Source organism: Cataglyphis hispanica, chromosome 12 (genome assembly GCF_021464435.1).
Source record: "Cataglyphis hispanica isolate Lineage 1 chromosome 12, ULB_Chis1_1.0, whole genome shotgun sequence".
NCBI lineage: Eukaryota > Metazoa > Arthropoda > Insecta > Hymenoptera > Formicidae > Cataglyphis > Cataglyphis hispanica.
The window spans coordinates 4997384-5025312 of record NC_065965.1 but is presented as its reverse complement, the minus strand read 5'-3'; the positions used below and the strand labels follow the sequence as shown (position 1 = coordinate 5025312).

General features: G+C 39.0%; 2 protein-coding genes across 52 annotated transcripts in view; one reads left to right on the top strand and one right to left on the bottom strand.

Moving 5' to 3' along the window:
* Window positions 1-7421, bottom strand: part of LOC126853660 (protein bric-a-brac 2) — a 51049-nt gene extending 43628 nt beyond the window's left edge. The window contains exon 1 of one of the 2 annotated variants that reach the window (XM_050599572.1): window positions 6550-7421. In XM_050599572.1, coding sequence (XP_050455529.1) covers window positions 6550-6557 — 8 coding nt within the window. In that variant the 5' untranslated portion in view covers window positions 6558-7421. The remainder of the gene's footprint in view (window positions 1-6549) is intronic. The other variant, XM_050599574.1, reaches the window with a different exon arrangement.
* A 545-nt stretch (window positions 7422-7966) lies between these two features.
* Window positions 7967-27929, top strand: part of LOC126853662 (longitudinals lacking protein-like) — a 177124-nt gene continuing 157161 nt past the window's right edge. For all 50 annotated transcript variants that reach the window (XM_050599580.1, XM_050599588.1, XM_050599586.1 and 47 more), the window contains exons 1-6: window positions 7967-8134; window positions 13265-13465; window positions 14521-14915; window positions 15018-15261; window positions 15530-15707; window positions 17577-17726. In XM_050599580.1, the coding sequence (XP_050455537.1) occupies window positions 13292-13465; window positions 14521-14915; window positions 15018-15261; window positions 15530-15707; window positions 17577-17726 (1141 nt within the window). In that variant the 5' untranslated portion in view covers window positions 7967-8134; window positions 13265-13291. The remainder of the gene's footprint in view (window positions 8135-13264; window positions 13466-14520; window positions 14916-15017; window positions 15262-15529; window positions 15708-17576; window positions 17727-27929) is intronic.

The following is a 27929-nucleotide window of genomic DNA, read 5'->3' as shown; positions in this document are numbered from 1 at the left end:
TATAAAATCTAGCAAAGTATCTAAAAAAGTATCATAAGCTATATAGAGAATTATATATTTCGCTCCGATAAAATTATACCGACAGTTTTACGATCTAGTAATCGAAAACAATCGACCTAAAAAAATGATAACGGATTTAATATATGCATATGTATACAATTTTATTATGCTCTGAATCAAGATTATGAATAAGCCTTGTGCCTAATCTAATTGTAAGTAAAACTAAATAAATGTAAAAAAATCTAAGCTGAATTAAATATAATAATAAAGAATTATTCAAAAGATTTTGCAATGCATATGTAAAAAAAAAAAAAAAAAATATTTGATTCAATGTTTAATATTTTATTGAGATCGTATATAAATCTATGATTGCGCTGCCGAAAATCTACCACTAAAGAATATATTTACGCTAGCGTAAATCAATTTAATTAAATGTGAATGACTTTCTCTCAATTTTGTATGATGAAAAGAAATCGTTTCGAGATGGTTTAATAGATCACAACGCTACCACATCTTGGCAATTATATGTATAAAACGGTCAATCGCTCCTTTTTACGCCGCGACGTAGGAAACTCCTTTCTCCTTTTACCAGCGATATTTTACCGACGTCTTGCGTCCACGCGTTTCTTTCTTTCTTTCAATCGCACGTGAGGCTAATTCTAATCACACTTACTAATTGATCTAATATGCCCCTTCGAAAAATATGATTGTGTATAAATAGTTAAAGTATACTAATAATAAAAAGATTACAAAATTTCACCTCGTATTTTGTTTGGCCTGGATACGTATAACTTGACATAGGTAAATAGGTAAAATAGAGCGTGTTACCCGAAAAAAATTGTTATTTGTGTAAGCCGAAAAAAGTAGCTTGTGCTAGATTAATTTTTCTATTAATAATGGCCAAAGTTCGCGTAGATTTCAGCTTTATTTGTTAATAAAATCGAGGTAGTATATGATCGATAATTTATGCAATTTTAGTTTTTCTAATATCATTTCTAAAACTGAAATTTTATTTTTAGAAAGAGAAGGAAGTGAAATTTTTATAAGAAATTTATTGAAAATAGTAGCATTACCCAGTAGTGATATTTCAAATGAAAATATATGATATAAGCTCGAGTGTAATTTAACTGAGTAAGACGAGAAGCACTGTGCGAGAATTCTAAAGCACCTCTGTATGTTTGATTTATTTAAAATCTTTCGTTTATCTCTTTTTGCTATTCAAAAGCGTCCGTCTCTTAAAAAAGCTTGAAAAACAGCGCTCTAATCGATCCAAGGAGCTTTTTACCTAAGCAAATGTCGAGGATAGGATGAAGAAATCGACCGATGTGCTGCCCTTCTCTCTTCCGGTCTGTCTCCCTTTTCCCTTCCTGCCGTTCTTCTGCATCGAACCTACGTTCTCTTTAAAGCAAAAACAGGATATGCGGAATGACAAAGAAATGGGAAAGAGAGGTGAGAGCGAAAAACACAGGGGAGGGTTGTCGGTAAGCGAAAGAGCGAGGGATGACTGCAATATAGAAAGTAGGAGAGGGAAAGCAAAGGGGGAAGGGAGCGAAGGTGAAAGGCGAGAAACGTTGACGAAGAAGCACAAGCGGAGATGGAGTAGGTGTATACAGCCGGGAAGGAAGGAGAGGGAAAGGTAAAAGGAGGAAGAGGAAGAAGAGGTGTGCGTGAAGGCAGATCGAAACGTAGCAAGGGAAGAAGAAAGGTTAGGGTGGTTAGCTGGATAGTAATGGGGGAAGTCAGAGGGTGAAGAGAGACAGAACGAAGAGAACGTACGCAGCAGAACGGAAGAGAATTCATATCTCCCGCCCACCCTGTCGTTCTCCTTCTAGCACGGCTCTTTTTTGTGAGCTTCCCTCTTTCATTCGTTTGAGATATACCGGGTGCAACGGCGGGAAGAAAGGAGGAGGAGGAGAGAGGAAAGGGAAGAGAGAAGAGACAGAGATACAGAGAGGGAGACAGGAGAAGAGAATGGCAAAGTTCTCTCGTTCTTCTGGATGAGTCAGGCGCAGGTCAGACGAAGGGGAAGGACGAACAGGAAGCCGGGCAGTGGGAGAAAGAAAAAGAGATAGAGAGGGAGGGAGAGACGAGAAGAGAGACCGTGCGAAAGAGAGAGGCGGCAGCAGCGACGGTTTAGCCGGGAGAGAACACGAAGACCCGAAACGGGGACAAAGAGAAAATGACAAAGGCGAGAGGGGCGGCGGATTCGATTGGAAAGGCAGGCAGAGGGGCCTCTTTCCTTTTACCAGCGTTTTCTCCGTATTACGTTCCGCGCGTACTTTCCGTTGTTCCTGAGAGCGCGCGCGCACTGACACGCACCCACAGCCATACATGTATACATACGTATAAACACCCATCGTAATACACCCGCGTTCTCTTTTCTTTCTGTCGTCCCCCCCTCGTCTCCATCGACCACTCTTGTCCTATCCTTCTCCGCGCCCTCCACGCCATTCTCTCCTTTTGCCTCTCCTCGATTCCATCGCCTTCTCGTCCATCTCAACATCAGCGATTGTACGTATATGTATGTACGTCCGTATATGTATGTGCGCTTCGTCTCAATCGTCGTACGAGGTTTCATGTCGCGCGGCTCTACGCTCCCGCGGCAAGAGGGCGGCTTTGTACGTGGGTGAACGGGAAAATGTCTTTTGAAACCTTTCTAGGTCGCTCTCGATCGTCCCCACTGTCAGTCATATACACGCGCGATCTTGCTCCGCTCTCGAGAAAACGCTCGCCTCGTTCGCGATGATAGAGCCTCGACACACGGCTTCTTATTATATTTCGCACGTAGACACGCAAAAAGAATGTCACTTCAGAGATTGAAATATAATAGCATCTTTGATTCGAGATGCTCGCACATGCAAATATTGATAATGATATATTTGAATCAAGTAATAAGCAAAACCATGATTCTAGAGATAAAAAAAATATAGAATTAAAAAAAAAGAGATTAAAAGTAGAAAGAAGAATATTAAAGTTTTTCATCTGCATGCGATCAAATAAAAAAAATTTCACGTTTATATCATATTTTATTTCTTTAGCCTCAGCTGTAAAGAAGAAGAGAAAGAGAGAGAGAGAGAGAGAGAGAGAGAGAGAGAATTGCCATATTTAAAGAAATGCTCAACCCTTTCGATATATTTATATATATATATGTGTGAGAGACAGATACGCGAAAAAGTCACGTTGCTTTTGTGCTGAAACGCTCAAACCGGAGAGGAAATTATTCGCGCCTCGCGTCTACCAACGAAAAATCTTTCCTATTAATTCGACAGCATGAAAGATTCTTATATTGCGTCGCAAAGTTAAACATCATCCTATAAACACGCCCACCCGTCGTCATCGCGACATTTCACAAACGAAGTTACGAACGAGCGTGCTATTGAGACAGCGCGCAGCCGAGAGACTCGTTCTCGCTTTTGCAATTTGTAAATCCCCGTCGCGCGGGGCATTACGGTACCGCGATCCTCGCGTTCCCTCTCTTTTTTTCGCCGATTCGCATCTGGTCGTCCTCCGGAACTCGATCCTTGAATCATGCCGGGTGGGGAAAAAAAAAAGGGGCAGAAAGAGAGAAGGAGGCGATCGATGGAAGAGGAGAAGAGACGTACGAGGAGAGAGGCCGAGGAGAAAGGCAGAGAGATAGAAAGAGGGAGAGGGTGAGAGGGATTCGGGAGGGAAGGGAAGCTGAAGCTAGAGAAGACGCGCGAGATAGAGAGAGAGAGAGAGAGAACGAGAGGAAGAGAGAGAAATAGTGTTGTTCTATCGAACGGCGGGAAACGAACGCGAGGCAAGGAACGCTGTGAGAAGGAACAGTAAAATTGTGGAGAATGTGCACGCGCCATCATCATGAGGGTGGCCTAGATTCAGCCAAGACCTGCTTTCTAGGCAGCATTTCTCTTTATCATCGGCGGCGCGCGAAACGCGATGTATAGGCGAACCGTTGCTCGATACGCGCAGGAGAAAACCTCGCGGTGATGATGCCACGGGCTATGCCTATCTCTTTCCTCCCATCATAAGACGAAAGATTGACATTAAACTCGCGATTCTTAAGCGAGTCCATTATGAACGTTCAATTTTACATTCAGAGATCGAAGGTAAAGCTATTCTTATATCGCAATCGTATTGGAGAATATCTTTTCGATAAAGGATTTTTAAAAAATGTCCTATGTTGAAAATGTATCCCGCATTTTCCATATATCTTTTTGGCATATATTTTATTCACGATATTTTCAATAATTCCAATATCTCTAGTGCAAACTTTATTAAGTATAAAATAAGCGTCTAACACTAGAGTCTCCTCGATATATATTTTATACTTTAAAAGATGGTTACGATATTAATTAGATCACGAAATAAATAAATAAAAAAATGAATTTCGTGCATAAAGTACTTGCTTTAGCTTTTATCGAGCGACACGACGAATTTATTAACGTATTGCCTGTGTGTGAAAAGAAATCGAGTGGTGACGGGAGGAAGGTGACAAAGACGCACGTTAATAAAACACGGTAATACAACTGCGAAACTTTGCCGATCCGTCATCCATCAATCATCGGCGATTTTCTCGTATTTGACAATCATTTAATTATCGATAAACCCGTTTGCCGCACGGGTACGATGAGTGCTCCCCAAGCTTTTCGTCGGTCGTGTCACGCACGACGATCGACACGCGATGCAGTCGGCGATCGTGTAGGGTGAAATACGACGATCGTCAACAATATATACGCGAAGCTTTTATTGTTCGTCGGACGAGACGCGAATGGAAAGACAGATTAAATGTATGCTACATTGGAAATTTATTGATTCGTATTGTGGAATCTCGATGTTTCTGAGATATTGCTATCAAAGGTAATTTACCATACATTAATAAGGACAAAGAAATTTTCTACCACGAATAATAAGTTATTAATTTATATTGTTTTAGTCTTTTATGGAGCTAATATTTCAGACATATATTTCAACAACTAATTTTCAATAGCACCATTTCTGGTATTATCTTGTTATGATATTAATAAAAAAAAACTATATTTGTATATTTTCAATAATGACTATCATCCTTCGCTCGTTTTTATCTCGAAGAGAAAAAAATTCAATATGAATGTCGTTAATCGATTCCTCCGTTAAAGATATTTTTCATCGCTTTACCATCTTTTTTTCAAGATTCGATTTTCGAGAAGCAATAACAAACTCTATCATCTCTCGAAACTAATCCTCGAAATCTACATCAAAGCGGTTACAACGATTTATTTTACTGACGCGCGTATACATTTCCACGAAGGAGAATAGATCAAGTTTCTCTCCCCGGTACCCGTATAATTTCCTTGGATCGACCGCGTCGAGAGGGGTTTAAACGGCGCGTAAACTCTCGGGCGTGCATCTCGAGCACGGTCGCAGATTGCATCCCGCGCATTCGTAATCGACGATTATTGGACGAGTATCGCGCACGTGACCTACCGTAACGGGTGACACGGCGTTTTCGAGGCGGACGAAAACCGCGTGGCTTTGAAAAGACGCGCGCGCTTTTACTCCGAGAGACCGCTTTTAATTCATCGGCTCTGTACACAGCTCTCTGCGACAGTTCGTTCAAGCGCACGAGGCTTGTATCTTTTGTATGTGATTAGTTATGCGTGTATGTGATTAGTTAGGCGTGTATATGTATACGAGATGGGTAGCAACCGAAGCACCCTGGAGTCAAAACAATGCGGCTTCGTCTGTGGCCATAAAAAAAAAACGAGGAAAATCGAATGGCCGATAAAGACGTCGATTTTCCTCCTTTCAAACATGATGAATCGCACCGCGAATACATGTGCATTCAATATGTATCGATGCATGCACTACAAGCACGAATTAAAAAGATCCGATAATAAATTAAATTAACTGTAATTAGAAAAATTTACTTTTATAACATTATCCCAAATTTGCAAACTATTTTACATATGTATACTTTTTGTTAATTCTTTATTTTATAAATACATAAATTAAACTTGAATAAATTAAATAACCCATGATATGTTTAGTCCCGAATTTAATCTCAAAACTTGGAAAATCTCAGATTAATTACTAAGGTGGTTTTGTAATAAATTTAACATTTTTGTATTAAATACCGAAGTAAATGAAAATTCTGACAGTTCTAAAAGCGATCATTGACATTTATAACACACCGTGATATTATCGCATATATAATTTTATGCACGAAAACGGTACTATCGTTTACTCACGCTTTACAATTGGTTCATTGACTGGCGCACTTGTTCAGAAAGCACGTGGCCGTATTGATAATAAACGAGAAAAAAAAGATACGGCCGCGCGCCGTGTAGAATGCAGGGAACACAGTATATGGCTATCGTATTTGTTTACAAAACAAATTTCGGCGCGTCAACGCGTAATTCAAGGAAGCGATGTTCACGATGTACAACTTGCGTTATTAATGTCAACGAATGAAGACAGATTGTTGGTATATATTTCGAAATGACGAATGCGAATGACGTTGTCGAGAAAGAGCATCGTCTCGACAACTACGTCGCGCAAAGATTCATGCATGATCGTGACAATCCTTACCTTACCATGACCTGACCCACAAATCAAATCTTAGCGGAGCAGCAGCGGCAGTAGTAGAAGTAGTAGTAGTAGTAGCAGCAGCAGCAGTAGCAGCAACGGTGGCGATGATCCGGTCCGTGGTAATCGCCAACCCCCGCGTTGCTCCAAGGTCCGGGGGGATAAGTACACACTTTCGTCGTATCAGATGATTAAACACACGGTTTCGGAACAGGGCGCGAAACGAAACGGACGGCCTCGTCAAATTACGTATTTACCCGCGCGTATTCGCGCGCACGCACGCACGCAAGCTGTCACGCACGCACGCACAGCCGGTGTATTGGCCGTTGTCAGTCGTCGAGCGAGAGACACACGCACTCACCGCGTTGGCCACTGGCAGCTGTCACTCACGGATTGCCCGTGAAAACGTCGCGGTCCGAAGTGGCATAGCGAATCACGGGGAGACAGAGACAGCGGGAGAGACCGCGAAGGCGAGGAAGGGAGAGGGAAAGGGAGAGGGAGAAGGAGAGAAAGACGGAGCGCGAGACTAGGCTAGCGAGAGAGAAGGAGAAAGGGGTAAATGGGGGAGAAAGGGAGGGAGGGAGAGAGAAAGAGGAGGAGAGAGAAAGCGAGGAACATGCATGCACACTATAGGGGGCACTGCGATGGCGGCGACGGATGGGCTGTGTTCCGTTGCGGACGGTGGCGCAAAGCGATTAAGCGATTTTGTTGTGGACCCCCGATTCTCTTTCCTTCGTCGGCTCTCTTTTCCCGGCTTTCCACTTCTCCCGCGCGTCGCCTTTCGCCTCTCCCGCCTCGTCGCCGTCCGCTACGCTACGCCGCGAACGCGCTCTAGAACGGAAACCCGGCTCTTTACCTCCACCACTCGCGCCGATCCCCACCGCCGGCCAATACCGTCGCGATACACGTAGAGCGACAGGGCCGTAATTTTTGGACACAAGCGTCAAACACAAGGGGGCGCTGCACATAAGTTGATGCTACAATCTCGATTTTAATCTCATAAATATGTAGCCTAGTAAATTTGAGTCTTGCAAACAATAAATATATATATATTCATATATTTTAATTCAGAATAGTAAATTAATTATTAACGATTAACATTGTATATCTTTTCCTCCAAAATTTGCCTTGTCAGTTACGTAATATTAATTAATGCTCTTCTCTCCTTTTCTCTTAAAAATTATCCCTTGTCCTAGTATTTTTTTTAGTAACTTTTTTCTCTCAATCGCGTATGAAAAAAAAAAATATAAGAAATGAATATATCACCTTATATTCTCGGGACTCTAGTAATTTCGCGACGATCCTGCATCGTTCTCCTTTCGCTCCCACTTTCGCGTTCCCTCGATGCGCAGAAGGTGCATCGGTACGTTCTGCGCCGCGTCTGGGGGCGCTGCGACGGGGCGAGCCGTTTCCGTGACAGCCTAGCGCTATCTTCCCGCAGAAACTCCATCGATCGAAAGCCGCGTAGCTCGGCCACGGCCATTGTGTAAAAAGGACCCATGACGCTCGGATAGTGCGCGCTGAGGAGTGGACGCGTAGTTTCCCCAAGTTCGTCCTCTTGTGATATTTAGACTGTGCCAATATTTAGGTGAGTAGAAGGAACTAGCGCTCGCTCTCCTCTCGCTTGCTTTTGACGCGTCGTTACGTTAAAGCCGTGAGATCCGAGTATCCTCCTAGGTGCCCGGTGGAAAGTTCGGCGGAAAATCTGGTCGCGCTCTGCCCGCCATACCGTATCCCCGCACGTTCTCACGCACGTACGTCGAATCCGAGGAAAAATCGCGCTCGTAGGAAGGAATATCGTCGGACGAAATTCGCCGTAATCGCCCTGACCGAGTTTTCCCGAGCTTTTTCGAGGATTTTTCGCCATTTTGTCTCGCGCGAGAACGACGAGGTCGGCCATTACGTTACGCGCGCACGTACCAGAACATTTTAGGCCGGTTCGTGACGTAGAGCGATGACGATGCGCGGTCCAGTTTCTGCGACGACGTTTTTCGCTCCCGGCAAAAATTGTCGCGCGCGCCGCGTCCCTCGGAACGCGTCAGGAAGAAACGCGCGGGGAGATCTATGTAAACTTGGGACGATGTAAGCCGAGTGAGAAAAACGGAGAGAGAGAGAGAGAGGTTATTGCACTTTAAACGGGTTATCGTCTAATAAAAATGGTGCTCGCTTCCGCGGCTTGGATTTCGAGCAGCGCGTTTAAAATTCCGATGCTTCGGATAAATTTACGATCTTCGTGTTACGCGATACGGCGATGATCGATATAAAATTGATAAAATGCAAGTTCACAATTTGTGATTTAGATTATAATCTGAGCGCGCGACACTATGTACATCGCATAAATATGCATTTATATACATACAAGTCGACAAATTTAAAGCGAATATTGCGCTTAATGAGGCAAATGCGATTGATCAATTGCTAATTTCATGGTAATTTCTGCGTTTTTTTTTTTTTTTTATCGGGCAATGACAAGCTGGTGCGATACGAGAGGGAAATTTATCGGTTTTTGTTATATAACGTAATCCTTATTATCGCATGCGTGATTACTGCGGTCGCGTCGCACCGTAGTACTGTTTGTTACATATAATATATATCATTCGCCCCTAATTCGTGGCTGTATTTTATATAGCTGTTGCTTGTCGCATATGCGAGAGATTGCGTTTTGTCGAATGGGCGATTGCTACTAATAGAAAGGTGATTGAGGTCGCGAGTAAGAGAGATTCGGGAAAGCGTCGGCCATGACGCCTGTTAAATGCATAACGCGAGATGAAAAGCCGGAGAACGTCCGCCATGATTATTCGACATGAAATTTCTAGATATTAGCATAATCATTCCAGCGCGCGAAATCATTTTAACAACGAATTTTAATGAGCGGTTTAACGGTGAGATTTTGTAGAAATGAACTTGACTCAATCGCGAAGCACAATTGTTTGTTTTCATCATCGGAATGCGATAAGCATCAATGACGATTGGTCTTAGAATTACGTAAAAAGACGCGATATGAAATTCAATACCGAAGGGGATGTAATTCTTGATAGATACAGATTTTTTATGCTCACTTTATTGCTGCTATTTATTTTGACATGTCATTTGACATTTCTAATTTATTATGTCATCAGATTGCGCGGCCTGCCGTTATTTATTCTTCAGACTAAGTAAACAATGTGAAATAAATGATTTCGATTCATAGGTAAAAAGGAATCCAGTTGTCTCGTAAGAAATTAAAAACAATGAATATTATATGTTATATATTAATAGAAATGTCATATCGTTTCAAAACAACCAATTTCCAAACTTTTTTTGCACATGTTACGATTATATAAATAATTTAATATTTTATAAATATTATAATAGAGATGAGAGAAATATAAAAATATAAATAAAATATTTAAAATTACGGATCACTTTTTTAGAATTTATTTTTTATTTATTTTAGAATCATTCTCTTTTACAGCTGCAGAATGAATAGTTCTTTCGATCTGAACAGTTAACGAACAGAAAGCACAATCATGATAGAATCACATAAGATGTCTTCACACATAAGAAATGTGTGTAACTGGACTTAATGAACGTTATTTCCATTTGCGATTCGATCTTTATAATCATAATTATCAATCGTCCAATTATAGAATTTATAAAACCGTAACGGAAATCTACGTAATTTTGATATATTATTAATGCAAATTTTTAATTAATAAATTATTTCTTTATAAATATATGTTAATCAATTTTTTCGTTTATTTAAAAATATTAAATAGGAAGATGATTGTCTCTATCGTGTTGTTTTTTCATTACTTATAATCTACTCAAGTCTAATGCATTGCCATTATGTTGTGTATAAGACTCATTAGCATAAATAAAATAGTTTTCAAAATAGACATTGTAATCTTGCTGCATAAAATTAAATCAAGCATAATTATGAATTTCTACATTAATTTTATTTCAAGTAAATTTTTAAATTATAAATTTGTAGTTTTCTTTTTTTTTTTAAATTGATTTGAATAGAAATTGTGGTAAAATATGTTAATGGAAATTGATCTGATCGACATTATAATTGAGATTTTCTTTTCCTCAACTAATGCAACGTATCCAATAAAATTAATTTTATATCAAGAATCTCTAAAGAAATTCTAAAAAAAATTCTTATACGAAACAATGTTCCTTTTTGTAATATCAGGTGCATTGTTAAGGTTGCCCAAAAAGAAATAATTTTGACATTAGCCAACACATATGTATTTCGACTTCTGCGTTTCAATGCTATTCTCAATCACGTCGCAATATTTTCGTGCAGCACGCATGCGCGCCGTTTTCCTGTTTTTCCTTGCTTGTTCCGGGACGCGTCTCGTTCCCGTTTGCATATACACGCCTGCGCCCTCCGACGGCGGTTCGAGGCAGCAGAGCTAAAAGGCGTTGAGCTACGCCATAGTTGAAAAGAGCAGCGCACGAGGCGGACGCCGGGTCTGGAGTCACGTAGTCACGCTGTTTTACTTTTCACCGACTCCATTGCTGTGATATTAGATTCTTTTATATCTTCTCTATTAGGTGAGTGGGCTCGGTATTATTTAATCGCGCGTGGTTATCTTTCGCTTTTTCGTACGGTACGCGTTTCGGAAAGATTGCGCGAGATATGCGGGTGGTATGGCGCGGCGGGCGGTTCCATGAGATGGCGAATGTTTTGGAGAGATAGGAAACGTTGCGTCCTCGTGATATTCGTATAATGCGTCATCGTCGTCGTTGTTTGAGATGATGGAAATGATATGCGAATTTCCCGTGTGAATTAGCGGCCGTTTGCGATTTCAGTGTGCTCTTGTCCAGACGCGACGCATGAACGCGGGGAATTCGGTCGACGTGAGAATAAGAGCACGCGCGCGCGCGACGCCGAGATCGATCGCCGTGGTTTTCCTCTACGAGCTTTTCATACGTCGCCATTTTGTCCCGGGCACGACCTCGCCAACCGCCATATTGTGATCCACGTCTTTCGCTTCGACGCGTTTCCAGGGACGTCGGGGGGGACAAGAGGCAGCGTCTTGTGTCGTTGCACGATTTCTCCCTTCTTTCCTCCGCATTTTTTCGCGCGTCATCTTATCTTTCGCACTATTACTGATAATAGCTTCGTTTTTTTGTAGCTGAACATTTAAAGTTTTTTGTTTTCTCTCTCTCTCTCTCTCTCTCTCTCTCTCTCTTTCAAGTAGATACATCTATCTCTCTCGTTTTTAGTGTATTTAATACGAATAGTTCAGCTACAAACAAATCTAGTATGTATGTATGTATGTATTCTCGCGGACGTGTAAGATAAAAGCTATGTTCCGATATAAATACACTGTCTATACAGAAAAACTATAATATACATAACGTGAAATATAGATTTTCAATACTGGCAGTGTATAATATCGGAGTATATTTGTATGTATACACGGTTGGAAAATTAATCTGTCAACAATTTGTTTCGTGCGCACACACGTTGCCGCTCCGCTCGATACATCGCCTGACGTAACGCGCTCTCTTGCGCGATATAACAATATAAATAGATTATGCAATCGCATGTAGGCCGAGAAGCGATAGCTATGTTTCTCTCTCTCTCTCTCTCTCTCTCTCTTTATCTCTCTCACGATGGCCATGTCTCACGGTACTCCGCGACTGCGTACTTCGCTTAATTTCCTCCTACTGCAGACACGTTCATTCTTCCCCACCCGGTCGCGAACTGCGTGATCGATTTTCCGTATTTATTATTTATCGCTGCTAATATGAATCGTGCGCTGACGTAAGTCAAGTTAGACCTATTTCGATTTTATTTACCGCATCTCGGGCGGTGACGGGAGAACCGCTGACACATGTCATGATGAAAATGCGCGAACGATCGTAAATCGTGATTTACTCAATCATTGCTTACGGTGAAAAGTTTTGTAAGATTGTCAAGTTGTTGCTATAACATGTTAGCTTTATTCGGGTACATATTTTTGGTATATTTTTCACGAGGTTTTTATTTTTTTTTATTTTTTCATTAAATTATACTTTTATGAGCTACGCTTTTATTATTAATATTATTATTAATTTTTACGATTTTCGATGCATTAGAAATTCGCGTACGAGACATTTGTTTTTCTACGATAATAAAATTTTTGCGTGACCTGGACGATAGAGTCCAACCGTGGCGGTGCTAGCAGCCGCCCCTGAGTTCCAGGGGTCTCCGCATTTGTTGCGCAAGTTGTTGCGCGCAGCCCGGACGTCGCAGCTGCGCGTGCGCGGTGCTTGCGCGTCCTCCTGCATCATCCCCACCAAGTAGCAGTCCGTTACCGTTACGAGGCACGCACAAAGGCCAGAAGAGCGATCTGACCGACGCGCTTGCATAGCACACGGCCATTTTGGAAGCTTCGGCGCTTCGTTGCGGAGCTTTCGCCTCCGTCGTCCTCCCGCGAGAGCCGCGTGCGAAAAGGAGAAAGAACGGGAGAGGGAAGGACAGGATTGTCTAACTGGAACGAAAGTCGAAAGGCGTACTTTCGCGGGTACGTCGTCCGGCTCGATGTGCGCGATAATAATCGGTCGCGGGAGGACGAGATAGCGTCGGGTCCGTCGATCGATCGATAGCACGTAAGGAACAGAAGAGAGAGAGAACAACCCCATTTCGTACTCGTATGTCATCTAATTCTTGTTCGTTCGTTGGTTCGAGCCATTTGTTTATTCATTTATCATCAATTTTGCCTGTTTTTTTTTTGTGCAGAAACGAGGAAACGAAGCCAGAACTACCATGGAGGACGACCAGCAGTTCTGTTTAAGATGGAACAACCATCAAAGTACGCTCATACAAAACTTCGACACACTCCTCGAAAGCGGAACGCTGGTCGACTGCACCTTGGCAGCGGAGGGGAAAACTCTCAAGGCTCACAAAGTAGTCCTCTCCGCGTGCAGTCCATACTTTGAGGTGAGTGAAACCTTCTGTTTATCATTACCTAATCTTACAATACATCAGTCTTATTTCCTAGAGTATAATTTTAAAACGGTTATTGCATAATTTTTAAAGATCTCAACTGTGAAGTGTCTTTTTTATTATTAATTTAGAATGTTAGTTTATATAATTTATAGCAAAATTGTGCTTGTTTTTGTTTGTACTTCTTCATAATAATTAATTGTAAAATAATATTTGTATCTGATGATAGAGGTACAATGCAATAGTTTAAATAATAATGTTTATAGTTTTATTAAAAACCATGTTTATTGAAAATTTTATTATTAATAAGAATGCGATTTAAAATTGAGGGAAGTGACATAAGATAATTGTGCATCTTACTATAATCTAATTATAATTTTATGGTATGAAGCTTTTCCGGTTGCTTCTTTGTCTCGTTGGCATCGTTGGGTTAGATCAATACGAAATACGTTGGTAGGGAGAGAGATAGATTATTCAGAAATGAAAGGAGAGGGAGGGAGGGAGGGAGGGAAAGAGTCTCAAGTTGAAACAAGATGGCCGTGCTTGTTGCCTGGGCAGGAGTGTATAATGTGCAGAGTGGGGAGCAAAAGCCTGTAGCCCCCTCCTAGGTTTCCTCTTGATCAATACAGGGAAAGCAAGATGGCTGATTTCCAGGGCACTTGCCCTGGGATTTTATCCTGATATGGGTGGGGATATAGAGATGGATGCTTCTGTAGTAATTGAATATCATGAAAATTAATAATGTACTTGAATCTACAGTTTCAGAGATACTTTATATTCTATAGTTTTTTTATATTCTAATTGTGTGATATATATGTATGAGACTGAAACTTTTTTTCTAAATAACTTATTTGACTTATAATAAGTATTTTATGAATAATTCTATTCAAAATGTTTACATTTTTTTTTTTTCCATATTTATGTCTTAAAATACAAGAAAGTTACTGGGACATGTCTGCAAAACTACAAATTTGGAAGATGAATTATTATATACATATTTGTGTAATGAGTATTGTTTATTTGAAAGAATGTGTACTTTTATGTTACAGTGCCTCCTCAGCGAACACTATGACAAGCATCCAGTCTTTATACTCAAAGATGTTAAATTCAAGGAACTTAAGGCGATGATGGATTATATGTATAGAGGGGAAGTCAACATTTCCCAAGACCAATTGGCAGCACTCCTCAAAGCCGCTGAATCTTTGCAAATTAAGGGCCTTTCGGAAAGTAAAACTGCTGGCAGTAGTAAAGCAGAATCCAGACCACAGAAAACCGTCTCACAACCGATAGCACGCGTTTCACCATCGTTAGACATTCCACACGCGTCTTCTGGTCTAACGATAGAAAAGAATAAAGTTCCTAGGCAGAGTATGGCACAAGGTCCTGTGGGGGATATACCAGAGGATACGGCTAGTCCTCAAGGGCCGAAGAGGCTCTGCTCGAGGTATTTCAAAAAGAATAATTTTATTATATTATAATTTTTATATCTGAATATAATCTTCTCGTTTTGAAAGTATTGGTAAGAATTGTTTTTTTTATCATACAGAGAAGGCTCACAAAGTCCAACAACAAGAAAAAGAAAGAGGTTTCGAAGAGGGAGTTTGGGCGAAGATAATACGTTAGAGATGCAAGATGCATCGAATTCCAGTGATATGCCTCAACAAATGGGTGTACCGGCGCTTGGAATCACGCCCGTGGCAGACGAGAAAGTGCACGCAGACTCGACTGACTCTCTCGGCAGGTCAGCTTTGATGACGCAATTGACGAAACCCGCCGACGAGATGTTACAGGTAAAGTATTGCGAGTTCTTTTGTTTCTCTTTTCCTCGTACACGCGTCGCCAACGCTCTAGTAGAGGCTGTCGCCAATAGCGCTGTTTCTTTCGCTTCGTTGGTAAAGAAAAATTCATACTTTGTCCTACTGCTTTGGTTGTATACATTGCAGTGTGGAAACGGTATGAAACATGTTTTTTTTTTCTCTATCTGCTGATGATTTAATTTCTTATGTAAAAGAATTTTTTTGATATCCACGACTTCTAATACATTTTAATATTCTATAGCTGCCACTCGAAAAGCCCGAGCCAAACGATAGTCTCATCGAGCCAAAGTCTGAATACCTAGAGGAATCTGAGGAGTGCGTCGAAGACCTGACGCTGGACGACGATATGAATGATCTAAATGATATGGAACAGGACAACAATCGAGCTGGACCGTCCCACGACCCCACCCAACACCCCGGTAAGTTTATAATTCTTTTCATTATTACAATTGTTTATTATTACAATTTTTAGTTTTATCGTAGCGGAATACAGGGTTTATTTATCTCAATTAGACAATATAAATTGCAATGACGTGCCTTTAAACTTACGCATTGCTAAACTGCGTGCCGCGTCTAAGAGTATGGAGAATATACATACAGCGGATAATTCCGTTCTATATGAAATTTCACGCTCTGGAGAGAGACAACGACAGTAGCGAATCTTCGATCCAAAAAAACTTTGGATCGAAGCGGAGCTTGACGTCTAATATAGTGATTGGAAAGTGATTCTTGAACAGGAGTCGCGATATTGCCGGTCGTGATAAATCGTGTTTCTCGCTTGCTCGTAAATAGGGAAGGGCTTATGTGTTGAACGAATGAATGATTTTGGTATCGCGAAATCGTTTCGTTTTTTTATTTGTTATCTGTTAAAGCGGGCCGTGTAATAAATTGGCCGACACTAGCTTGGGTTTCCTCGTTGCAGGTGGGGGGGCGGGAGCGCGGTCTCGGTCGAGAGGGAATTTCGGTAATGGTGATGGTGGTGCCCTATGGGCTTCCCATTTCCTCGAATGTAAAAAAGTGCCAAACATGAGGCGGCCGCGCCCGGACGTTGACGTAGGCGCGTTGCTTAAATCACTGGCAAGTAAGCAGGGCAGAAAGTATAGTTTAGACTCGGTTAAAATGTCTCTGGAAGCAATATTGCAACAGGGCGTTAGCACCACTCAGGCATCCGAGATGTACGGCATTAATCGCTCAACACTGCAGTTCTATTTGAAAAAATTGAACGTCGTCAGGAGGAGATGGAGGCAGCAACCTGCTAGTACCCCGGTCCAGCCTAGACAGACTTAGTGTGTGCGTGTGTACGCACGCGAGTATTGTAGTGTCACACGCAGCACACTCTTCGTCGAGTCCGATCAGCCAAGATTGTCAGTATTATTAGTCGGTGTATAATTTCGTTCATAACATTGGAGACTGATATAAATCCGTGATATTCTTAAATCTTTCGCTCAAATTAAAGATGCTTTATAGAATGTATGCACATTGCCGACAGATATTCTTCCTTTGTTCGCATTTTGACGTTAAATTTATTCTAAAATCGAAACTCATCAACAAGAATCACTTCCAAACTGATTGTTTTAACAATAATACAAAGAAATATGCGAGTCGAAGTACGACAAGCTATACGTACAAAGTATTTGAATTTTAAATAGTCAAACTATCAGTATTATTTATCTGTTTCTTAAGTGTTATATGTAGACTAAGTGTAGATTGTTTAAAATTTGTGTGATTGCGACCTATACGTATGTATGCGAAATATGTGTGTGAATATGATAAACTGCGAGACGGATGTGTATATTATTCCGCGTAATTTGCCAAATATTACTTGCTGTAACGAATCGTGAATATAAAAGGATGATTAGGAGTGTATTGTATAATATAAATGTAAGCACTTCCACTATATAAGGAATTTGTGCAATTTTCCGATTGTGAAACCCTGTGTTTCGCTGCGTAATTTCTTGATCGGTCTTACATATGTGTCCTAAAATATTTTTGTTCCCCTTTGAAAGAGTTTATGTGAATAAAGTACCCTTCATATATATTCCTAGAATGTAATATTTTTTCATGAACGCATCAATTGTAAATCATTTGAGCTTTTTAAATAAGAATCTCAAATGATTCATAATTAATCTTAATTCTTATTCTATTATTTGATCGCAAACTTGAAACATGACAAAGCGGGTTCTTATTTATCCTTTTTTACATAATGATGCATTTTCTGACGGTATCGCGTATAATGAACAAATATTCAAATTCACAATGACACTTATCGAAATATGATTGCCCTTTAGCAGGCCTTGGCGCGTGGCACGTTACTGGTGACAGAAGTAACGCGGGGGGTGTCGTGGACATGTTGAGAGGAGGAGCGGCTACCGGGGCGACAGATGAAATATTTGTGACACCTCAGGAGGCCACCGCACAACAGCAGCGCGACTCACAAGGTAGGCTCATCCTCGCCATTTTCCAATTGTCTCCAACCCCCGTAACAATAGGCACTCGTAATTGGCCCAACTCGCTAGAACTTGAAGCACGTTTATTAGCGAACATCTCAACGTGAGAAAAGTTTCCACAATGGTGAAATGCAAATTTCAAACAAATTTAAAATTAGCCGAGTATAATACGCGCGTACTTCTTTGAATGAGCTCTCGAGAAAACGTGGAAAATTTCGAACGATGATATGTATCTTTCTAATGTGGCGGAAACGGACAATGGCTCATTCACAAGCAAGTATGCTTCTAAAAAGTTTCAATGACGTGTACACAGCGAGTACACGCATGTGTGTGTGTATGTGTGTGCGCGCACGCGTAATTATATGTGCCTATTGCGCAGGTGGGACGGAGCTTATTTTTCTTTCGCTGTCGATAACGTGGTTCAACCTAGATTCCGGTGCGTTCAAGTGTAGCACGGTCTCTGAAAGAGCTTTTTATTTTCTATCAGGGCATGTAGAGCTTTTCCGTTAAATTCTTAAGTTCTTTGTGTATATCTCTTTCTATCTTTTTCCTTTCTTAATGTAGCGTCGTGACGCGAGGTCTGACGTAAGACGAGTCGCGCGCGTGTGCGCTTTTTTTTATTACATTTACATCGATTTTCTATAATTGGTATACGATATTCCTTTTGTGACGTCGACTCGTCCTCGTTAGCCTCGCAACGCGTAACGCTGTGGCCTCTCTCTCCTCCGAAATGAGTACGACAACAAAAAGGATTGCCTGCAAGGGGCACATCAGATCCAATCTCTTGTATCAATTTCGCGCCATAAAAAACGAGATAATTAATTAGTTAGGTATATCTTATTTCCCGATGATAAGCGATGTTGGGCGACACGATAATAGCATTGTTACCGCAGTAGATAGTAGTAATATACATACAACTCCCTCCTCCGATCGCGCGAAAAATCTTTCATCATTTTTTACGTAAATAAGTTCACGGCAAAAGAATTCTGAAAAGAGAGAGAGAGAGAGACAGAGCAAAGGAGGCAGAATATAAGAATCAATACACATAATATAATTTTTTATTAATTAATTTATTAGTTAATTCGGAGTTCGCATAAAGCAGCGTCGGCTATCGATTATTCGCGATTTTTTGAACTTTCTTTTATGAATGCAACATGACGTTTGAATAATGATATAATTGATATGCGGTTAAGGTTAATAAAAATAGTTGAAAATAATCAATAGGATGTTCGGAATAGTACGAAACATGTGAATATAAAAATCAATAGGTAGATCTCTCTCGATTGTCTTCATCTTCGTAACCGGTTTATTTTGTTCATATTTATGAATTTTTACAAAGTTGATTAATGTCGCGTTGATTTAATGTTGATTAAATCTAATGATAGAAATATATTCGACGATTGTTTTTACGTTCTTATAAAGCGAATCTTGAAACTTAAACTCGCTATTTTATATTCGAATCTGATTTGCAAAGCGGAAAGTTGGTAACTCAGCGAATTTAAGCGATGGAAAAAATTTCGGTGCGTATCCGGTTAACGTTATTTCCCTGTTGCTATGAGAAATTGAAGCCGAGGCAACGTGAGAATTTCTCGACGGGTAGGAATATAACGGGATCTCATGCATCATCGGTGTGTGTGAGCCGACGGTCTTGCCGTCTCGATTCCAATCGGCTAATTTTATGTTCTTAGAGAAATTTGATGCTGCAGAAACAATCTTAGCGTGCTATATTTCGGCGGCGTTAGCTGCATTCGTCGATCGTTTTATGCTGATCCTCGGACAACGCGAAGTGGCCGTTCTATTTAACACAGCCGCATGACTATGGACTCAGATTATCACATCAATTTTTAACGTTGCTTGCTACATATAGTTTGAATTCGATTTTCTCGGCATATTTATAAATAACGTGCGATAACATATTCGCGATAATTTACGGAAAATATTATGAACCACTTTTTCAAGCTCGATTTTTGAGGGCTCATATTAGAATCATTTAAAAGATAGAATTAGAAACTATGGAAGAAGGATACTTTTGCTTACTTTGTCATGATGAAGATCAATATTTCATTTTCTAATATTCTTTTCAATGTTTCAGTTATTTGTTTCCGTTTTTGTTGGCTTTGAGGCGATATAGAACATAAAATATACGTGATAAAAATGCGCAGATGCGCAGCGATTTCTAGAAAAGGAATGATGAAAGAGAGATGAGGAAGCAAGTAAGAGAAACGGTATTGCCTTTGTAGAGAATGTATACACGTTTCTCCTTAGTTACTTACATCAATATATGCTTGATGCCGAAAACCATCGAAAAATAAAAATCATATGAAAATTAGCATAGATTCACTTTTTATTATTATCACAAATTGTGATTTATATTGACCTAGATTTGTCGCGATCTTCGCGTATAGAAGCGATGAACCGTATTAAGGCGATAGTTTATATTACATAATAATAAAATTACAATAGTATTAAAGAATGATCTCGATACGCGTTTCTTCACGAGATATAGAACTTTCTATAATCATATTACAAATACAAAATTATAATAATTAATAAGACAGATTACAAATTATAATAGCTGTAATTTTAAGTCAAAGTATCAAGTGATATTTTGATAAATGAACCAATCTGATGAAAAATAAGAATTCATCAAAATTATTTTGAGTTAAATTATATTCGGATGGAAAAATCAAATGCTCATAGTATCTTTTCATTTTAATTATAAAAAATCAGTAATTTATAAAGAAAAATTTGAAGATCTTTTCCGCATAATTTTCCTTTGTGTGAAAGAAGTTTGTCCTAAAAGAAACAACGAAATGGATTTTTGCCAACCGTCTTAGTTTGGCAACGTGTGTCGAGACTAAGAGCCAGCTGCGGACTCGTCGCGTTGCTTGCATCTGCCAATCTACGACAGCTGCGCATTAGGCGGCAGATGATGCAGGCCGGATGCCGGCATCCCAGATGGCTAAGCGGAAATCATGCGCATCGTATGTCCCCGCGTTCTTTGCGACTCGAGAAGCGTCACATATAATACCGGTGGTTCAAAAATAATATCTCTCGCACTATCTGCAACAAGCGGCCTCTTCGTAACATCGAAAGATGATATTAAACTCAGACATGATGATTCATCTCTCATAGCTATGTTGCTGTAATGGACGTGATTGACGAGATGATTTGATTTCACAGTTTTCGTTAAAATAATCTCATTTTAAGGCGCGATGAAAAAACCATAAAGATGGGACACATTGAGAGAGAGGGGGGAATAATGCAAAAAAATAGGAATTAATTTTTATCGTGTTAAAATCAATTTTAATGTCGAGATATTAGCTTAGGCAAGAGCGAGCGATCACGCGAAATATTTTTTTTCTTTTTTTTTAATCGTCTTCTAGGGTTACATGATTGCCCTAACGAGGTGGTCCAACGTGGGAGGCAAGGTAATTTCGGAGAGAGAGGAGCGATCTCTCTGTCAATGCTAGCGTTGCTAAATCTAGAGCTCGAATTTTTATCGTCAGACCACGCGGTCGGCGCGGGTGACGTTTAATACTCGACAGTAATTTTCTTTCGCGATATTTTTTTGCGCCAGGTGTCTGTTACAATCGCGAGAGCTTTCTTTTGCCAGCTCATCACAGCAGACGAGAATAAATATTTTACCTTCTATTTTTCTTCTTACACACAAACATGGGTGTCACGTATCGCGCGCGTCACTTGGAAGAAAGAAATATCGGACAGATGCTCGCATTGATAGCGAAGGTCGTTTTTTTTCACCGTCAGAGACTTGTTGCCTTGAATCTAGTTTTCGAGTCGAATCGTTTTTGAAGGATAAAGGAAGAGGGGCCAATATAAATACTAAAAATACGCTTCTTTCGCGCGATTATCTCGTCTTTAGGCTCCATTTGTCCCGAGAAAACAACACGCGTTTTCTTCCATTTTGTTTTGGAGTTTCAAATTGCAAAAGCTCTCTCGTACACCTTTTGATTACCATATTCCGTATATTTCACATACGTTTAAGTCTCTTCGAGTCTCGGTTCGGTCGACACGAGACGCGATTTTAGGACCGGAGTTGCGCCACGTTGTTCGCAGCGCGTAGCATTTTTTTTTATTCTCTCTCTCGTGAATTTCTGTCGTGGAAAACACGAAAAGAGCGTTCCCGGCAACAAGATACGGTAAAGGTAAACGCGCCGCACGCGCACAAGCACACACACACACGCCTGTCCGAAGAAACGTTGCCGAACGTGTGTCTCTTGACATTGTTCCTTTTGTGGATATCGCTAACTTCGACTTTCGGCCGTTTTCTTCTGGCAACAGTGAAACGTTCGCGTTTACCTCTACCTATCCGGGACGAGAGTCACCCTCAAATCCCAAAGATATAATGAAAGAGAACAAAAACCAGCCAGTTGTAGCCGTGACGTGTTTTTTTTGTTGGTGCGAGGAAAAGGATATATTATATGTGTGACGAGGACACGCACGCGAAAAGCCGAATCGGGAGGAGGAATTTCTCTCGGGAGTGTCACGTGTCGCGAGACACTCGATACTGTATCTTTATCGATCGCGGATTGAAACACCGATTGCGTCGACGTACAGTCAGCCGTGCGCGAATTCTCAAAAGAATTCGCTTTGCTCTATAATATCATTCTGAGGGATGTTTCACGTCCTCTTGCTTCTTCCTCTCCTACTACTATGCACGACGAAGAAGCGGGGAGGAACTCCATTATCCTCGTGACTCTCTTCTTTCCCTGTCATGAACACCTGTTTTTTTCATTTCTTTCTCTCTCTGAAACACGCGCTTCTTTACGCAACTTCTCTAACGGCTGATCGTAAGTCATGGAATCGGCGCGGCGGAGATTCAATCGGCATTTAATTGTCATCCATGTATCGCGTCGCGTCCAATTACACATATGTATATTTACAATGGGTTGCGACTCTTTAAGACGGATCGGATAAAAAAACCAAACAAAAAAGGCACGTTCTACATCATAAAATCTTGATCGCGCGAGCGCGCGCGACAAGAGTACATGCAAATGATATAACGATGTGTGAACAATTTATATATATATACATATATATATGTATATATTTATAATTTTTCTTTGTCCATTCCGTGTAAACGTATTCGATAGTTTTTAACCCATTTGTGCCATATATATATATATATATATATATATATATATATATATATATATTTTTTTGGCGTAATTCTCGTCTTGCATGCCACGCTTCCTTCGGTAGTTCAACTATACACCTTAACTTTGCGAAAGTGTGCAAGCGCGATGCGTTCTTTTATAGACACGACGATAGATGCATGGTGGTGGTATTTAAGGTTTGATATTTTATATATACATACCTGGTGAATATACATGTCCTTAGAGAGGGATCCGCCCGCACGAGCACGCGCTTGCACACAATATATTTATTTATTTTTTTTACTAACAGTGTACATAATGCTTCTTTGTTTGTAACGCATAAAACATAAATTATATTTAATTAACCCGATTACATATATATCTATTATTCTCTCATATGTGCATACATATGTGCGTTAAGCATGCATGTATACAGATGAGAGTCCGAAAAAGGAAGGGATTTCATATAATATATAAATACACGTACTTCGTATATATATATAATATATTTAACACTATATAATACTGTTTTTCTACTTGATATATCGTTATTATATATGTATATATATATATTAGGTTGGGGAAAAAGAAATCCATTATTTTTTCGGTAGATGGCACGCAAAAATAATGGATTTCTTTTTCCCCAACCTAATATATATATATATATAACGATTACGTATAAACATTTACATTTACATCATTGTCATTTTATTGTTCATGGTATTGTACTTTCTCGTTATTCGATTCTCGTTGTTATTGTTGTACCATGCCATGTCATAATTTTGCTCTACATCTGCTCCCTTTCTTTGTGTTTTTTCTTACCCGCCCCAAAGTGTCTAGGCTACCATGATAAGGAAGAGTTCGAGATCAGGGACGAAGATGAAAACGCGAAGGAGAAGCTCCGTCGAGCGGCTACGATCGAGCGATTTCTCGATTGGAGCGACGCATAGAGCTTCTCCGGATCCCTGAAAGAAGAATCCAGTAATATCAGAAGAGAGAAGAAACTTGCAAGCGTGCCTTTTGCGCGTTTGATTCACGAGGAATATCATCGCGTTTTCGTCAGCGATGTTTTGCTGCGAAGGCGTTTCGTTAATCGCGTTTTCTTTCGCGTTTAATCTTCTGGAATTGCGATGATTTTATTTGCAGGTCATTCTTGCACGCTATTTTCGTTCGAATGGAAATATATCGTTCGAGCTAAAAGATGACTTTTTGAATAAAGTCAATGGATTCTTGAAAGATTAAAATGCAATTGAATGTCAGAAACGCGTGACTGACGATTCAAGCAATTTGGATATTCATGCGCGCATTTTTGTTGTTCGATGCATTGAATACTTGGCCAGCCTTTTACAATGGGCGTATTCTTTGCTTTCGTGATTTTGCGACACAGGGCTAATTTTCGTTTACGCGATTTTTTTTTTTTCGCGTAAAACGAGGCTCGCGTACGCACGTTTCGCTTTTTCTACGCGCAAGAGAGAAGATCGAAGATCGCAGCAGCACTGGTAAAATATCGGTAACAGGACGCTTTAAATGAGGTAAAAAAGGACAATGATGAAGGTAAAAAGGTAATATGTGACGAAGAGGTATTATAAAGATACGGATAACCTGATCGTAATATAATCTCATTTCCATGCGAGTTATTTATGCATATGTGCGCTTTAAACTGTTTACGTGTTTGTTAAACGCGCGTATACATAATTCATATTCCATATTTACATAATGACAGTAACATGTTGATTAGTTTTCGCAAATGAAAATAATCGCGCGTGCGAGTCAATGAATCTAATCATTGGTAAGATGGTTAGAATCATTTCTTGCGAGCACAGAAAATCATTTTTCATTTGTGATTTTTTTAATGAATTATATATTTGGATAAGAATGAGATGTGAATGTATGAGTAGAGGACTGAATGTTTTGCGAATATGAATGAATATACATGCAACATAAATTTATTGTGTAATTTTTGGTGCGTACTTCATATCAATTTTAAATTGGTTTTTTTTTTTGTTGTAGCGATAAAAGAAAGTTTTTCTTATTCTCTGCAAAAAAAAAAAAAAAATTAAAAATGTTATGAAGATGCAACATCGTATTATAACTTAATTTTTTTTTCAGCCAATGTCGTGAGCTGCGTTTCTTCGAGATATCAAAAATTTTTATTATTGTTTTGAATATCGACTGAAAAATGTTTTTCAGACTTCGTTATTCAAGAATTATTAATAGTAAATTTTCTGAAATCCGAAGAAACTGCGCTGCGGGAGTGTCTAAAATTTTATTGTTTGTTCACGAAAAATTAGAGATCGTGATTATGCACTATTATTTGCAATGTTCAAGTTGATAGCGTCAAAAAAATGCAGCCTTTTCTGCTCTTTAAGACTTGCTAATCATCTTGGCTTGACAATTTTTGTGCATTGTTACATTTTTCGATTTTCCGTTGAACATTACTGTCATCTATTTTTAACAAAAGAAGAAAGAAGGTCGAAGAGAGAAGCAGATGTCCGGGAGATCCAAGAGATAATTAAGGCTGCTATGCCGATGGTTTCTCTGAATGATTTCTTAAAATTCAGAAATGAATATGAGAAATCAAATTCAGTCGAAGTGAGTTTCCAAATATCCTTAATTTAGGGTTTTTGGGTCTCGATAAGCTTGCATCTTGCAATTATATTATTTATATATGTACTTTTATTTCTGTTTTTTTTTCTTTTTTTTTTATTTCAAGCGCGATATCTTTTTTCGTTCGGCTCTGCCGAGTTTATATTCGCGATGTGTATTTTTTATCTACAAAAACTTTGGATGAAAACGGATGTTCCGAGTTCAAAGGTCTCGCATTTTGAGCTTTTGAACGAGAGAAGACGTCAAGACACTTTGTTCGTCAGATTGGTAATGTATCAACTGGATGGTATAGTATTGGTATAGTATTAGGTTTAATGTGTAAGTTTTGCATAAGGTTATTACTGATAATCCCACATAGTTCGTAAGACATATTATAAATTGCCATATAATTGCATTTATTTTCTATATTTTTTATATATTGATTTATAATATAATTTTCTGCTTTTAGATCGACAAAAAATTTTTCTTATCTTGATATGTGGTATATATTTATCGAATTATATTGATTTCTCGCAGTTCTGAAAGTTTGATAAGATTTTGACGTATATTTTTTTCTTCGTATAATCTTTTCAAACTAGGTATGCGCAGAAATCAAGATATGTTCTCATAATATTTTTGTGAGAGTCTGTTTTCTGTATGCGTGAGAAATTTGAATGACATTACGTTTGATGAAAATGATCTTTTTGTATGTGTTTGAGTGAATGAGTTATGATATATGTCTGATGAAATATTTCTTGAATGTTTAATTTATTCCCATAATGATTTCTTTTAATTAAAAAAAAAAAAAATAAATAAATAAACATGTATATATAATTTATATTTATACTTTTATTTTTCAGAGAATTTTTATAAGTCAGTATTTTCCGTATTTACTTTCGCGATATTTTATTGTCTTCATTTTATGAAGATGTACAACAGAAGGTATAGTTTTCGCGCTATTAAATAGTGGAACATGAACAATTTTTCAGGCATTGGATGATCAAGTCTACTGGAGATACTTAGAAGATGGTTTTGGTATAAGCTGCTTTCAAAAATGCATTTTGTTTTTTTGAGAGTTTTGCTAACTAGATTCTCAAGAATGTGATGCTGCTTTCATAGTGAGTTTCATCTGGTGATGTACGGTAAAAGGTAAATTAAGTATAATATGTAAGTATTTAGTCTTGCGTGTTGTATCGGCACGCAAGATGCCCTTCCATTACTTTTTCTATATATAAAATATTTTTGGCGGAAATAATGGGTACATAATATTCATTATATAATTTTTTATTATGTTTTAAATTCAAATGACTAAGCCTTTTGATGATTATCGAGAAGCTTAGTTTTTGCAAATAATATTCTGATATTAATATATTATGTGTTTAAAATTGATTATTTAAAATTCGATATGTTCTGAATTCTTGAGATAGATGAAATTTTCTATTGTTTCTGCCTATATCTATTTTTATTATGTCATACATAAAATGTACTCTCTTGGCACGTTTATCCGATTTTTCATATGTATGTGGTATGTGTGTATATATATATATATATATATATATATATATATCACATTTCAAAATTACTTTTAATTACAGTTTCTTTTATATATACATTCAAGATAAAATATCTGAAACAATTTTTCATGACGTAATTTGTCTACATACTGACAAGCGATAAAGTTTGCAACAGTGCGCTTGGCAATTAGTAAATTTTGAATAAGTTGTTTTCACAATTCTTATTGCATTTCATTGAAGAATTAATTCGATTCATATTAGATTCGCGAAGATTGCGTTACTTTTACGAGAAAGTTGTGCAATGATCGTCGAACAAAGACAAAATCGATTACATCCGATATTTTCCTCTTCCTTTTCCTTCTCATTCCTTTTCCATTTACTTCGACATTTTCAGCTTTTCAAGAATGCTGCATTAAAAGACTGGATTCCTTTGTCTCTGTATGCGTGTTTTTCAAGGCAGTTCGGAATAGTATCTTGTATGAATCTCTGAATGTGTGGATGGTGCATAGTCGAGTTCGAGTAATGAGATCAACGGGAACATGTTCTTTTTTTAAAGGGGAAGAATCTTTTCTTAGCTCTTTGTGCAGGCAAAATTAATTATCGAGATCGTTGCAAGTTTCATTCCTGGATCGATCGGATTCTTAGGCGCCAGATTGCGAACGATCTCTCGACTGTCCTTGCATCGCTCGCGATTGGTGGGGAGAATTTTGATGAAGTTCGTCAATGCGTTATAGGAAGTCTAATCGCCACGTTTCACAGAATCGGTAAATAATTCATTGAATAATATGCATTGTAATACGTTGTTTTTCGATCTTCGCAAAATTTTGTTTGTCGATAACGATTGATTTAACGAATTTGATTTTCAGATTTTTGTTAAAGCTGCTTCAATCTCTATTTTGCCTTTCACGGTATATATTGATTTTTTTGTGAAAGCATTCGGCTATTTTGCGAACAGCGACGCAAGTTATAAAATTTGT